We start from the raw sequence: 15,201 nt of genomic DNA, 5'->3' as shown, positions 1-15,201 counted from the left end.
CTTAAAAATAAATAAATTGAGTTTATGGAATTCAAATCTCAAATCTCAAATCGTCCACATTTTAGTATAGTAGATCACAATGTTTCAATTGTACCAAACAATTCACAACACTTCAAATTTTTATTTTTATTAAATAACGCTTTTAATTCATTACTCTTCACAATAGTAAAATAAATTAGTAAAATCACAATTTTTTTCTTCTTTCATTTTTTTAACGGTTAATAAATCTTACCAATGATAAAATTAATGAAGTACTCCAATTTACTTATTCACATTAGATAAAAACCATGTGATATAAGACTCATTGTTACGGTTACTTTGTGGCAGACTACACTACAAGTGTAGGATTGTACTGTTTGCATGTGTAGGTCCACTAAAAAAATGGTGCTGTTATTTTTTTTACACAATGTACTGTTTATTGATATTTGCCTAATGTCTATTATGTAGAAATTTTAGGTCCCTGGATTAAATCAAATATAATGAACAAATGTAAATGTAATGTTACAAACATTTGATTTTAAAACGAGAAAAAAAATGAACTTAAAGAATGTTGAAAGATATGGGTTCAAAAATAGTGATTTTGCTAACTGTTATGCTTCATCGATGCGCCCTACTTGACCGAGCATATCTACAATGCACGTATAATGCCTTGCATCTGGCAATTGGCATCACGGAAATGATTCGGTAACTGCACTGCATAACATGAAATGATTCGGTTTGTTTAGCATGATATGATTGAATTCCCTCTGAACAATTGTAGAGCAAGGTGCCCTTGTGCATTCTGAGAATATGTGTGATGAGTGTGACACATTCAAAAATTGAAGTTTGAAAGAATGGAGGTTGAGGGAGGGACATGTGCGCTGCCTGCTTTGTGTTGTTGTCTTCTTGCTTATCACTTTTTTTGGTACATTATCACTTTTTTGATTTTAATTGAATGAATATAATCATAATCATAATGATACTAATACTAATACTAATAGTAGGCCTTGGCATTTAAGTACAAATACTTTAGATTGTTTTCAGTTCTCAACCCCAAGAGCATAGCAGTTTTGATCAAGTTGCATCATGAATAATACTTGAAAGTTTTCCCAATCCCTTACTAGAACCAAGGGTTGGAGTTGGAGGTACCGACAACCCACTACATTGAAATTTCGCCATCATATTACCAGAAAAAACATTAGAAGAAAACTGGGGAACCTGATATTTTTCGAGTATGTTTGGATGGAGGATTTTGGAGGGGAGGGCTTATTTTTCTTTTCTAAATTAAAAAAGCTATAAAATGTTTCTAAAAATAAATTGTGATTGAAATGTTATATATGATCATATGTATCATGTTATTCTTTCAAATTTTAAAATCTCAAATATATAAGAAAATATAAACTTGGTCCTTCAAAAGGTTATCCGTCTTTATTTTGATTCATGCACCTTTAATCACATGTGTAAAAGGTAGGGAACCACCTTGTAGCTTCCCTGGAGCAATATGTGCAGAGGAAACCTCCATTTGACTATTATTTGAAACCGCGTTTAAGTTGGTCATTTCACTTTCACCACTTTTAGCTGGAATACCATCTGATGGTTCGGCCTTGGTCATTTTCCGCTTCCTTGTAGTGACACCAGTGCTGCGAGGATCCACTAGAGAAGAACTGTCAATATGCATTTCCACGGGTGATGTTGAATCCCCCCTCTTTCTTTTTGTGACACCTTTCTTACCATCCTTTTGATTCACCTGTTTGTCCCAATTGGCAGCATTGCGTCTGTCTTGTGACTGTGAGTTAGCAGACCTGGAATCCAAACTAGACGGACTTCCTTGATCAAAAAATTGATTACTCTGCTGAGCTACAGTTCCTTGATAATAATCAGGAGCTCCACCAGTTGGGGCAATTGGTGGTCGACCAGAAGCAAATGGGTTCCATTTTGGGAGCCTCATTTTCAGCCAAGCCTGCTCTGGAATCCTTTGCCACCACCCACGACTTGTGAAGAAGATCCTGCATAAATCGCAAATGAAATTAAATCAACTGAAAAAACTATCACAGATAACCTTTAAGCAATATTAAAACAAGCACCATTACCTATTTGAGGACCACTAGTTAAAGGAAGACGTGATGACTTCAATTCTTCAATATCAAGACCATGTTGGTTGATCACAGTCTCCATCACCTTATAACAAATAGCATTAAGTAAGAAGAAACAGTGATATGCATGGAGCCAGAAATCGGATTGAAGCAGCAACACAAACAAAAGATGGTCTAGTGCTAAGAATAATAAGTAAAAGCTTAACTACAATCACCAATGCACCACAAGAGAAAATTAAGTCCACAAGATGTTTTGATAATTAAGTTTACGATCCATTTTCAAAGTCAAACAAATAAAGGTGTTCCCATTGAAGAAATTATCAGCTTCAAGCATATTATTCAAGCTGAACTCCACAAACTAGCTAAACAAACTCAACCATTTTTAAATTTAGAAATAAGCTCCAAAGCCCACCTAACATCCATCGCCATTCACCAACCCATAATGCAATTCAACAAACCATTTCCATTATTATTTCATTTCCCATCGCACCTATAGCTGATATTTTAACATATGTGGGAGGATAATTTCAGAAATAACCGTGTGTCCTTAATCCTTATATAGACAAGCTGTATTAGATTCTCAATTTTATATTGTAGATGAGTCTCAATAACATATCAAATGATTTTCAATTTTTCTAAAAATTTCTATGGATGATCTATATGATATAATCTTTCAATCCAACGGTCGACTTTGTAAAATTCATATTCGTTATAATGTTATTCGAGACTTGTGCACCATGCGCCACATGAATAACTTGTGCATGTTAGACTTGGCCAAACATAAGATAGCATGTGTAGGTGTTCTGTTACAGTTACTTTGAGGCAGACTACACTACACAGTGTACTGTTAGCATGTGCAGGTCCACTAAAAATATGTGCTGTTTTGTTTTTACACAAAGTACTGTTTATTGACATTTTTCTAATGTCTATTATATGTAGAAATTTTAGGTCCGTGGATTAAGTCAAATAATGATAAAATGTAATGTTACAGACATTTGGTTTTAAAACGAGAAAAAATTCAACTTCGTGTTCATTTCTTTATTCAAATAGATTGATCTCTTAATAATTAAATTATTCTTGAATGAAATTTGCATATGAGATAGATCATTACCAAAAGTCTCCACATGTGCATGATCCATTTTTGAAATGATGAAATCTGTTTACATCTCTCACAATAAATTCTCTCTCAACAATATCACTAATGAGCTTAAAGGCCTCATGACAATCCCTGCACATTCTCAAGTTCTTCATTATTCTGATAGTGATTCCTTTAGGTGTGTTTAATAACCCAAACGCCAAAGCAAGTTTCTCACTGTGTAAACTCACAATCTCCTCTTTGGCTTCCTCTTCAATATCAACAAACACCAACCCTGTTGTCACTCCCACATGCCCCCTCTCTTTCATTCTCCCTTCCAATTCCCTTAGCAAGCTTAGTATCTCCTTCCTTTGACTAGACTTAGACATGTCTCCAGCATGGAACAAATAAGTTGATTCCTTTATCTCAATCCAACTGCTTCCGGGTTCCTTGTAAACTCCGGTACGCTTCATTTCGGATCGTAGATTATGAGCTTTTTCCCAATCCCCGGACAATGCATAAGTGTTGGACAATGTAACATATGCAGCTGCTACTTGTTGGTTGGATTCTATTACCCGGTTGCTCGCTTCAATAGCAATGTCTACCCTGCCATGAAGCCTACTAGCTGAGAGAAGTGTCCCCCACAACAAAGCATCATCATCACTTCCAACTTGAACTGATTTTGCTAACTGATATGCTTCATCAATGCGCCCTACTCGACCGAGTGTATCTACAATGCATGTATAATGCCTTGCATCTGGCATCACTCCATATTTCTCATTCATGGAGTTAAAAATCTCGAGTCCTTTATCTATAAGCCCTGAATGGCTGCAAGCATGTAAGACTCCAACAAAAGTGATGTCATTAGGTTTTATTCTTCTATCAATCATTTCCTGAAACAATCTTAGAGACAATGTCCCAAGTCCATACTTTGCAGCACCCACAATCATTGAAGTATAGGGAACCACCGAAGGATTTGAGATTCTCCTAAAGACTTTGTCAGAATAACTAACACAACCACATTTAGCATACATATCCACAAGTGCACTAGCAATCACATCATTTGCATCGTGTCCAAGACGGATGACCACCCCATGCGTGATCATCCCCGAACCAAGCCTCCCCAAGCTCGCGCAAGCGGTAACTGCGCTGCATAACATGAAATGATTCGGTTTGTTTAGCCTGATATGATTGAATTCCCTGAACAATTGTAGAGCAAGGTGCCCTTGTGCATTCTGAGAATATGTGGTGATCATAGAAGTCCAAGAAACCACATTCCTTACACACATGAAGTCAAAGATCAGCCGAGCCTCATCAACACAGTTACATTTCCCATACATATCAACAAGAGAAGAACACACAACAAGATCGGAACCGTAACCGAAAACCTCTACAAGAGCATGAACTCTTCTACCAATCTCAAGTTTGGCAAGAATAGAACATGCCTTGATGATAGTAGAAAATGTGAATTCATTTGGCATAACATATGTTCCTTGCATTTGATGGAAGAGACATAGTGCCATATTGGGTTGACCCTGGCTGACATAACCAGCCATAAGCAAAGACCAAGACACAACATTTCGGTGAGGCATTTCGTCAAACAGTTTCTGTGCATGGTCGATTCTAAGGAGTTTGAGATAGGATTTAATGAGATTGTTGGTGGTAAAGATGTCATTTAACAAACCCAATTTGACAACGTTGGAGTGGGTAGGGGTTGCAGAGGTTGATTCCTTAAAAGTTTGGAGGTTTGCAACGTTGTGGCAATTGGTATGGAAAGAGAACAGTGAGAGTTTGTGATGGCGGAAAAGAGATAACCAAGAAGAAGAGGAGAGAGATTTCAGCAAATTGGGTTTCATGTATAATAAGGGAAGTATTAATGTACATGTAGCTATCGTGATGGAGTAATAGTGTTATAAAGTTTTTGAAATATCAAATGCTATCTCACTCACTAATTATAACACCCTCAGAAAATATATTATTCATTTACATTGTTTTTGAGCGTATTTTTTTTAATAATATATAAATATTTTTAAGCCATATAAATATAAATATTAACATATAAGATCTTATTCAATTTATTTTGATGAGTATTTTCAAAATAAGAGTAGTATATTAATGGTTAGTAACAAAAACGAAAATTCTGTTACTAACATGCGAGTGCATGCACGCACATACGCACACAATAAGTTAAAAAAATTGGTGCCCCTAAAATTTTGGTGTCTTGTACGGTTGCTCATTTCGAATACCCTCCAAAACCCTCTATCTATAACAAGTGTTAGATGATGATTAGTAAAATTTATAATCATAAAATTTTAATTTTCTTAAGAAATCAAGTATTAATTAATGATATTTTACAATTTTTCTTGCATAAAATAATATTTTACAATTTATACTTTTATAAAAACCAAAAACATGTTTTATAAAAAAAAAAAAAAAAAAAAATTATGGATTAAATAAATTTTATTTTTTCTCATTATGATTAAAAAGTTGAAGAGCGGCATAAAAAATGGAAGGAGTATTTATTTTTATATTAAAAATACTTGAACCTTTTCATAAAAAAAGAAGTATTTGAACCAGATTAATGAGAATCCTTTCCTTATATTTGTCATATATATTCAGACCAGAAAAGTTTAAACCATTCAGTCCTGGTGACATAAATCAGGTAAGCCTCTCCAACATACATTTGGTCAAATTTATGTTTGAAACTACATATAAAAAAGGAGCTGGCAATTGACAATTTAATGCTTTCATTTCATAAATGAAGTTGAAACTTGAAAGTAAAAAAGGGTATATACACAACTGGGATTTTATGGCGTGTCAAGAGTTTGGATCTAGAACATCACTGAAGTGAGCTTTAGGCAATTTTCAGATTCTTTTTATAGTGCCAAGAACAAGTGCTCACACACTAGAATGATAAGGAAAAATGTGATATCCCAAAATGTGGATGCAAATTAAAGATTATCACACTCTCAAATTATATAGGCATTCACGGGTCAGACAATTTTACAATTTTTTTTATATAATGCTACCCTCAAACAGTTGAAATGAAGTAGGTGGTCAATGTAAAATATGATCATAGACAATTATGTAAAGCACCATAGCTGTAGTAGCTTTTAGATTTAGAATACATATCCATTCACCTCTTAATTGCTAAACTGGTAATAAAAATACGTTTCACTGAAGCTAAAAATGACACAGTGCCTTTTTTTTGTTGTTGTTTTGGGGTGAAAGGGGGGGAGGATTAGCAGATAGGCATCAAATAAGTTGTGAGATGGAATTGCAGCAATCAAAAGCAAAAAAGCTGGTGAAGGTACCAGTGAGTTGGAAAACTCAAAGGAAATGATTACAGTGCCCCAACTTCAGCATACATCCAAAATAGTAGTCTACATTTTGTGGCTCCTTAGGGGGGCTAACAATCAAGCATGATCCTCTTGTTTTGCTGGTTACAACAACCACTTCATTTGTCCAATCATATGATTAAATCAAGCCAGGTACTTGAACATATTTGGATTTTCTTTGTCTCTTTCCAAGTAGTCCCGAGAAATCAAATCTTCAATCCGCTTTTTAATTGCCTTGACATCAGGCTGCATAATTACATGTGTATATAAATTTTAGGATTTGAGAGAGGAAAAAACACACAAGATTACATTAGAAAAGTGATTGAGTATAAACCTTAAACATGCGACCCAACTGCTCAACGCACTCCATAACCAACTGTTGGTAGCCCAAAACTTTTCGGCTCTTCATAATGCGCACAATTGAGGCATCAATAGCATATCTTCTGTCTTTGTCAACATCCTCAATTACTTTTTTCTTCTCATCCACAGGAGGTAGAGGAATCTACATGAAAATATGTGTCATGGCTCCACTCAAAAGTCGGGTAACGGAATAGAGATTGATATGACCAAACAAATAGAAAGATAAAATATTAGAATGCTATTTTCAAATAAATTATACCTTGATCCTCCTCATTTTGTCAGTAAACTTTGAATTAAACTCAAAATAATCAGTGGGTGCTATTGTTTTTGTGTTCGGTTCCTTGTTAAGAATCTTATACTTTGCGCATGACAAGGAGTGGAGCAGCCTAATGACATCTTCATCCAATAAGTTTAACTGAGTCATTATCTCTGAATAACTCAGTCTATCAGAGGAGTTGAAAAGCAGCAATGCCGAAGCCTGTTGAAAAATAAGACAACATTGGGTGAGTAGAAATAAATCCATATGAAAATCCGCAGACATCATAAAATTGTCAAATGAACTGGCGAGGGCATAACAAATGCATGATAACAGATAAGCAGGTGGTGAGTGATATAACCTGGTAGGTTGTGACAACAAGCTCCACAGTTTTTGGGTCAAATTTCCCACTTATGTTGCAGGTACCCAAGGAGTAAATCCATGTAAGTTTTCTGTGCTTTGTTTTAGTTGAATAAAATTCTTTGAAAACTTCAACACACTTAACCTGAGAGAGAGAGAGAGAGAGAGAGAGAGAGAGAGGAGGTATTAGTTATAGAACAAAATTTAGGTTTAGTAACACTAAATCCTAGGTTGTTATATAAAGAAGATCCAGCTTACCATTTCCGCAGGAAGACTGAGATCAAAAGATTTATAACTAGGCCAGAAGCCAGTAGTCAGAACTGTAACTGTCAAGTCTATTCCAGGGTCTGTATTAGGAGTATTGTTTAAATACTCCTCAAAGCTAGTTTGATTCTCCTTTGCCAGCGTCAAATCTGTAACCTGGAAGGAGTGAAAAAATCATTTAAGTTTTCTATTGGCAACCAACAAAAAAAACTAGTATATTGGCCTCCTTTTATATGCTTGAAAATACTGACCATTCCTTCCATCTTTGAGGTAAACTGTCCACCACACTGTTGCTTCAATTTTGTCAAAATACTTCTCTCATGATCATCATTGGCACTCTTGTCAAAAAGAAGCCTTCGAGCAAGCTTCTTCCTGAAAGCAACCAAACAAGATCCCAGTATTAATTTCATTTTCAAAACATCTTACATGAATAAAGGCCAATTTTGATATTCAGACATATCCACAGAAAATTGTTTAATTAGCCCCTTTCAGGTATAAATATTACATGATAAATAGTATCAGTCAGTAATTCTGTAAGCATAAGATTTAATAAAAGGTGTTATGAATCTTAACAAAAGATCACAAGACGTTCCAATTGTAAATCGTCCTTTCTTAAATACCACAGTAAAATATTGTGATACTACTACATTGCTAAACTAGAGAATATTTAGGAAACTATATTGTTATTTAGAGAATGGGGAAGATATTCCCATCATCACTTTTTCGTTCCAAGATTTCCAAAACAATACTTGTGTCATTAAAATGACCATCAGATATACTGTCAAAAGTCTAGATTCATAAAAGGAAATATAATAAAACAAAAACAAAAACAGATTTCCTTTTCCTCCTTCCTTTCCATATTTTCCCTCGACGATATCTATTTCATTTATTTTAGCTAACCATTCATCAGCTTTTAGTTTTTCCGAAATCATTATCCCACTTTCTAGTTCTAGTAAATACAAATACAGTGGTGCCAAGGACCAGGTCTCCCAATAGTTTAAATTGAGAGGTGAAGGCCCAAAGTTGGTTTTAACTAAAGGAAGTCTTTTCAAAAACTAAAGGAAGTCTAGTTTGGCTTAAAATGTGACTAAAGGAATAGAAGTTTGTTAAAAAACAAAACCTAAAGGAATAGAAGTAGCAAGAATCGACTCCTAATCAAATTGGTCATAAAGGCTCCAAAATACTGTCAATAACCAAGTCTCCAAGAAACAAGTGATTAGGTGAAAGCCCAAGGTTAATATATTAATGCCTCTAAGATTAGGGAAAACAGCTTTTGCATGAGACAGAATTTAACTCTTAGAACAACCAAGAACGGTGGCAGTAATTTCAATGAATCAGTAGTCAACAGACGTACACAGCACTGGAAGTAAATACTAAAAAATGAAGAATGAAGATCAACAAAATTTTCTTTTGGTTGTTTGGATAACATATCACACAAATTTTTCTTCTCTTTTGTTTTACCTGTAGAACTCAGCAAACAAGTCTTTGTCACTAATATAGGCAAGCAGCTTTACCACCTGCAGATAGGCCGAGGCATATACCAACATCAAAACCACATATATCCAGCGTATAGAAGTAGAAATATAAATGCTGTGGACTTGTGAAAGCCACATGTATTGAATTCATAGAATTAGAGTTATAAATGCTGTGGACCTTTTCAAGAGTTTCTTCAATTGCTTCATCACTCAATTTTTCACTTCCTCCTTTCTTAAGAATGTTATCACAAAAAGTGGCAAGAAGTTCTGCACTAGAGTTTCCAGCAACACCTTTGTTGCAAAAGACCTCAAAAGCCTCTTTAAGAGCCTATATGATCAAATCTTTCAGATTTACATTCATATCAATCTAACATAACCGTAAAACAAAACCATTCTCAAATGAAAACCTTGTGGAAGAGAGTGTGATTCTGGAAACAGGAGTTCACATATGCTAGGTACTTGTCATGCAGCTCAATCACCTTCCGAACAAAAACCTGAAGAGACAGATTTCAGTTTCCACAAATGTAAAATTTGTAGTTAAATCAATAAAATCTGAAATTTAAAGAATCACCTGCTCCTGCGCACCAACAATATCCTTTTTATCTGCCTGTAAACATTATCATATAAAAGGATAACATACAAAGGTCAGTAGCATTAATGCATTCAGCTGTAAGAAATCACATATAAGTGAACAATTATTGCATCAATTTGTCAAGAAAGCAATTCTAATGTCAGGTCCTGTCTACCATGCACTGAAATCGAATTAAAAAGTCTATGCACCCCGAGGATGAAATTACCAGTTCACCTCAATTATTTGGTTTGTAAAAAATTGAAAAACAATTGTAAACACTTCGATATTGCAAACTAAGCATACTAGTCTTTCCTCAATTATTGCTCTTATGAATAAACCTTTCAACCTGAAATAGCAAATTGTAGAATAGCTAATTCAGGAACAGACCTTTTTATTGCTAGCTGCATCTTCAGCATGCTTCACCAATGCCATGCCTTCAGTGGTAACATGCTGGGAAAAGGGAAAAATATATTGATGTGTAAGCAAGCAAGACGAAAGCATAAACAGACAAGAAGCCAAAACTTAAAATATATTTGCATTATCAAATGGAGGAAAAACATAAAAAGTTAAGGTCAATGCCACCAACCTGCTTAAATATACTAGAAACAGGATCCAAGCCGCGAGGTATTTTAGAAAATAGCCTGAACATCCTTGACAAGTCTTCACACTAAACATTTGAAGGAAAACATAAGAACATTACATTCATGGTTAAAAGTTACATATTACAACTAACAAGTAAGAAGAATTTCATGCATACCTTATCATCTCTAAGTAGAGCATGACATCCGGAGTGCTCTTTCTCAAGGAGCTGACTTGCATACACAGACAACAGCTCGTTTTGAACTTTCTAAGTGAGAAGTTTTCCGGGAGAACAAAATAAAACAAGGGAAAAGTTCAGAAACAATGAGACCAGAAGAAGTCATTATAATATGTAACAGATTTATTGTAAGTTGCATAGCAATCCATTCAACATGGCAGAAGATCGAATAGCTGGAATGGTATATAATATCAAAAAGCCAAGAACAAACCTCCAATAACTTGGGCTCGCTACTAGAGTGCAGGTAATGAGCAACCCTGTCTTTCTCCCGTCTTAAGCACTCCTCAGCCTGTGGTAGAAAACACAAGTTCAAATAGAGGACAGATGCAAACGAAGAAACCAAATTACAGTAGTAAGCACATATGAGAAACCATACCTTGAGCATATAATCAGGACAAGAATCTTCTAGGATCCAATTTGAAGCCTTTCGAGAATAATAAGCAGAAGTGTCTTTGAGCATGTCAGCTTCAAAATCATTCTCATATTGGTCCATTTTCCCCATTCCAATTTCAACAAATATATCTAATACATTCTTTAGAAGAGCTCGATCAATCTGCTCTCCCTCGCGTTCTTGATCAATCTTTGAATAAAAAAGGATTAGTTAATTGATATGAATTGGTACACACAGACAAACTATCATACAAAGAAAGACAAACATACAAGTGAAATAATTGCATCTCTCATTTTCCCATGTAACTCCTTGTACACCTGTAAATAATAAAACACGTAAATTTATTTGTGTAATGAAGCAGTAATAAATGCAATGACAATAATAGTGAAAGAAAGTAACATTACCAAATCACGGAAGCAAGCCAACCCAACTTCATTAAGGGGGGGAAGTGACCTCCGGGCAATAAAGTAGCGGTCCAAATAGTGAAAGAAGCGAGAAAGCCACCTCACCATAATTTTATGGTTAGACCATCTCTTTACAAGTTCTCTTAACATAAATTCATCATGTTTCTCTCTCAAAGAAGGTAACACCTGAACCCATTAGGGAAGGGGAAAAAAATACACAAAAGATGGCATTTATTAGCATAAGGGTTCTGAATTAAAACATTCAAATCAGAGACAGATACAGAAAACTCAAACTGATGAAATTAAATGATCAAAATTCAAAACCTAAAAAGAATTAGTACTAATTCATGTAACTTTTAGCTGCATGAAGTGGTATCGTATACCACCTTCGTCCCTAAATATATGACCCTATTAACTAAATCACATAAATTAAAATACTTCGTATTAATACTAAATTTGTTAACAGCTGCTACTTTTTCCTTCAATTTTACCCTTCAAAGTGTTTATTAACTTATTGGTTACAAAAAAAATATGTAATATTTTAGTAAAGAAATAATTATGTTGTTGAAAATTTGAATGAGTCCTATAAAAAGATACAACGAAATTATTCAAAAGGGTCTTATATTTAGACACAGGTGTATATATTTAGAAGTTGGATTCTAAATGAGAATTTATATCATCAAACCCATGTAACTTTGGAGTCTATTTGGATAAGGGTAAGATCATGCTAAAGGTTTACAATTGCGACATTTTACCTCCGTCTGTCTTGCCACATTGATCACTCAAACATGAGAAATGAAACTTTTTTTTCATTGTATCCCTTCCCTCACCAATTTATTGTATTCCTTTCCATTCGATCCCATGTCTCTAAAACTTCCTAACATAGCCTGACTGTACAAAGAATTCCTCTTAAACAAGTAATTTTTTAATATTGTCAAAAACTCAAAATTAGGAAGCAATATCATTTTTCAATTCTGTTTTCATCTAGTTACTTCTTCATGACACTTTCATTCATTTCTCTAGGTCTAATGCAAATCATCTGCAATTTTGCATATACCCACCACAAGACTGCTCCCACTACCTATAAAGCACTGACATAGACAAAGATACAGCATTGGCACTGACACGTAGACACCGATAATAATTTTTTTGATAAACTGGAATTGATTGGATGTAGCCAAATGTTTCAACCTAGTACGATTGTCAAACACTCAGAGACACCTTCAACCATGAATAGTTGTTGTTGCGTGCAGCTACCTACCACTTGCTCTCAAGCACAATACCACTTGAATGGTGTCCTCTTGCGCTAAGTTTATTTCCCTCTTTTGTTTGAATACGATGTTGTGATTTGAGGTGTGGCACATCCTTTGCCTCCAAAATTTGTATGCATAGTAATAGAAAGTGTATCCTCTAATAGGTAGTATTTTTCCATAAAAGTATGTCACCCAACAATACTTTATTCACTGTGTGACTCCCTTCCCCTTACTCTAAACCATAGTCACCCTGTTCGCAATACGCTTGGGTATGTGGTATGGGTACGGGTACTGGGTACGTGAGGGGTATACATAGTTGGTTCGCTTGGGTACTGGGTACGTGAGGGGTATACATAGTTGGTTCGCTTGGGTACTGGGTACGTGAGCAGTATATTATAAATATTATAAATTACATGTAATAAAATTAAAAGACATAATAGAATTAGTGTAATAGTTATTATATAATAATTTTACTAGTGTAAAAAGTAGTTACAGCAGTATGTATCCAAAAGAAAAACAGAGAAAGTTACATTATTTATTACTAGTATGATTTTCCACTTTACACTCTCATGCACACCACGATGACCGTAAGATGAGATAACACAAACTAACTCGGTTCACTTTACCAAATTTTATACTACCTCTCCTTTTCTCTCCCACACCTTCCTCTTTCTGCTTTTTCACCGTTCCAACACAACTTCAACGAATTCACAAAGAATTGATACTAACAAAATACACAAAAGAATGGTAAACCAGTGCGCGAGTACCAATTCGCGGTTCACTGGCACTTGAACAAATTATGTAACTATGCTCTAAACCATGCTTAGCTGGTTCCACTTGGCATGAAACATTTCAAAACATGATTGGGTGGGTAGAGTCTCATGAAACAGGTACACTGATCAAGCCATATTTCTATACTTGTTTTGAATCTTTCAAAACTACTTTCCCTTCAATGAAAATTACATAACACATCCCCTAACCCCCAAATTCAATTTGTCACAAGAGTGTTGGACCAAAAATAGTAAACAAATTAGGTATATGTTGTTAAACAAGCAAAGCCAATAATACCAATACAATACATAGGGTAAAGATCATAATCAAAATGTAATATATATCGATGTACTTGTACTACTCACCGTTGATACGATATACTCTTCAAATGCTTCCTTATACTTATCATACAGTGGCTGAGAATAGTCATTAGGAGGCTTCTGAGTGCACATATTGTAGATGGTCCTGCAATACAAAAACATTGACCAAAATAAACATAGATAGAGTAAAAACTCATCTCAATTACAACCTAGGAAGCACGGACACCAGACACTGACACATCGACACCGATAATAATTTGAGAAAATACATAGTTCAATATAATCATAAGCGTCAGTGGTGTGTCGGTGTCCGACACCGGGACACATCTAACTTGAGAAGTGACCGTGCTTCACCTCAATTACAACAAATTTAAACAAAGAAAAATCTCAAAGAAACAAAAAGTAGGTGAAAGAATCAGGAATAAAAACGTACGTATAGAGCATCATGTAATCTTCAGGACTGAACTGAGGTTCAGGCAAACCTTCTAGAATGTTCTTGAGCTTCATGATACCCTTATGCATAAAATCCCATCCTTGTTCTAGGTCAATAGTTTTTCGTTCACTCAATGACATGTTGAAAAATCAAGAAACAAGAACCTAAAATCTGCAATCAAAGATTTATGAAAAATGATTATAGATATGAATGAACGAATAAATCAAAAGAAATTAGTAATAATAATAATAATAATATAGATTAGAAGTAGAAGGAAATGGATTTGAGAAATAATAAAGAAACCTTGGATTGGATGAGTTGAATCGGGAGAGAGAAGAGAACCCTAAGTTGCAGAAAGAGTGAAAAGGGGAAGAAGTTCGTGAAGAAGAAGAAGAAGAAGGAGAAAGAAAACAAAACAAATACATTGATCGGAAAAGAAAATACAAATCAAAAGGTAACTATAAATAAACACTGTGGAGATCATTTTTTTTCCTTTTTCTTTTTTTATCCTAAATAACACCGTATAAATCTTTATTATTATTATTATTATTATTATTATTATTATTATTATTATTATTATTATTATTTTTATGTGTTCTCAAATTTTGGTTGGTTGTGATCAAATGTAATGTTTTGATCGTGTGACCACAAAAGAATATCTCAAGACTGAATTAAAGACTGAATTAAAGAGACTCATTAATTATAATCAAAAAGTTTAAATAGTTTTTTTTACTAAAATAAAAAAGATTAAATAGTTGGCTCACATCTTTATAAGGATATTACCATACGCATTTTTTTCGTAAAGACTGTGCTTCAAAGCAAAATTTCAATTAAAGTCACTAGGTTTGGTCTAGTGGTGAGGGATTTGGGTAATATGTTATAGGTCCTGAGTTCGATCCCAAAAGAATGGATTCTCTCAAGTGAGAAAAAAATTGAGAAAATAATGTTGGATGTAGGCTATTGGATCATGAATATATAACAATATTTAAATCTAAAAGAAATTGAGAGAAGTTGATTGATAGTTGAGATGTGAAAATTGAG

The 15,201-nt window shown here is 34.5% G+C and overlaps 2 protein-coding genes across 3 annotated transcripts; both read right to left on the bottom strand.

Moving 5' to 3' along the window:
- Nucleotides 1–1,279: 1,279 nt before the first annotated feature.
- On the bottom strand, nucleotides 1,280–5,090 carry LOC123882022 (pentatricopeptide repeat-containing protein At4g15720). 2 transcript variants are annotated; one of them, XR_006799666.1, is made up of 3 exons: nucleotides 3,184–5,090; nucleotides 2,070–2,157; nucleotides 1,280–1,985 (listed from the first exon to the last, which is right to left on the bottom strand). XR_006799666.1 is itself a non-coding variant. In XM_045930800.1 (1 exon), exon 1 carries the CDS (start codon nucleotides 5,001–5,003, stop codon nucleotides 3,180–3,182), a length of 1,824 nt encoding a protein of 607 aa, XP_045786756.1. In that variant the 5' UTR covers nucleotides 5,004–5,037. The 2 variants fall into 2 exon arrangements, 1 of the variants encoding a protein (XP_045786756.1); XM_045930800.1 differs by lacking the exons at nucleotides 1,280–1,985; nucleotides 2,070–2,157 and having other exon boundaries at nucleotides 3,180–5,037.
- Nucleotides 5,091–6,076: 986 nt separating this feature from the next.
- On the bottom strand, nucleotides 6,077–14,658 carry LOC123923225 (cullin-1-like). Its single transcript, XM_045975909.1, has 20 exons — nucleotides 14,464–14,658; nucleotides 14,161–14,331; nucleotides 13,773–13,872; nucleotides 11,384–11,569; nucleotides 11,249–11,296; nucleotides 10,965–11,168; nucleotides 10,800–10,877; nucleotides 10,529–10,618; nucleotides 10,358–10,438; nucleotides 10,159–10,221; nucleotides 9,772–9,807; nucleotides 9,608–9,694; nucleotides 9,379–9,528; nucleotides 9,187–9,242; nucleotides 7,977–8,097; nucleotides 7,720–7,881; nucleotides 7,463–7,606; nucleotides 7,105–7,323; nucleotides 6,820–6,987; nucleotides 6,077–6,731 (listed from the first exon to the last, which is right to left on the bottom strand). The coding sequence occupies exons 2-20, from the start codon at nucleotides 14,298–14,300 to the stop codon at nucleotides 6,630–6,632; spliced, it is 2,235 nt and encodes a 744-aa protein (XP_045831865.1). The 5' UTR covers nucleotides 14,301–14,331; nucleotides 14,464–14,658; the 3' UTR covers nucleotides 6,077–6,629.
- Between the last annotated feature and the right edge of the window lie 543 nt (nucleotides 14,659–15,201).

The sequence above is a fragment of the Trifolium pratense genome, linkage group LG4 (genome assembly GCF_020283565.1).
Source record: "Trifolium pratense cultivar HEN17-A07 linkage group LG4, ARS_RC_1.1, whole genome shotgun sequence".
Taxonomy (NCBI): Eukaryota; Viridiplantae; Streptophyta; class Magnoliopsida; order Fabales; family Fabaceae; genus Trifolium; species Trifolium pratense.
Note: the sequence above shows the minus strand (reverse complement) of the source record. Positions and strands in the feature narration are given on the sequence as shown.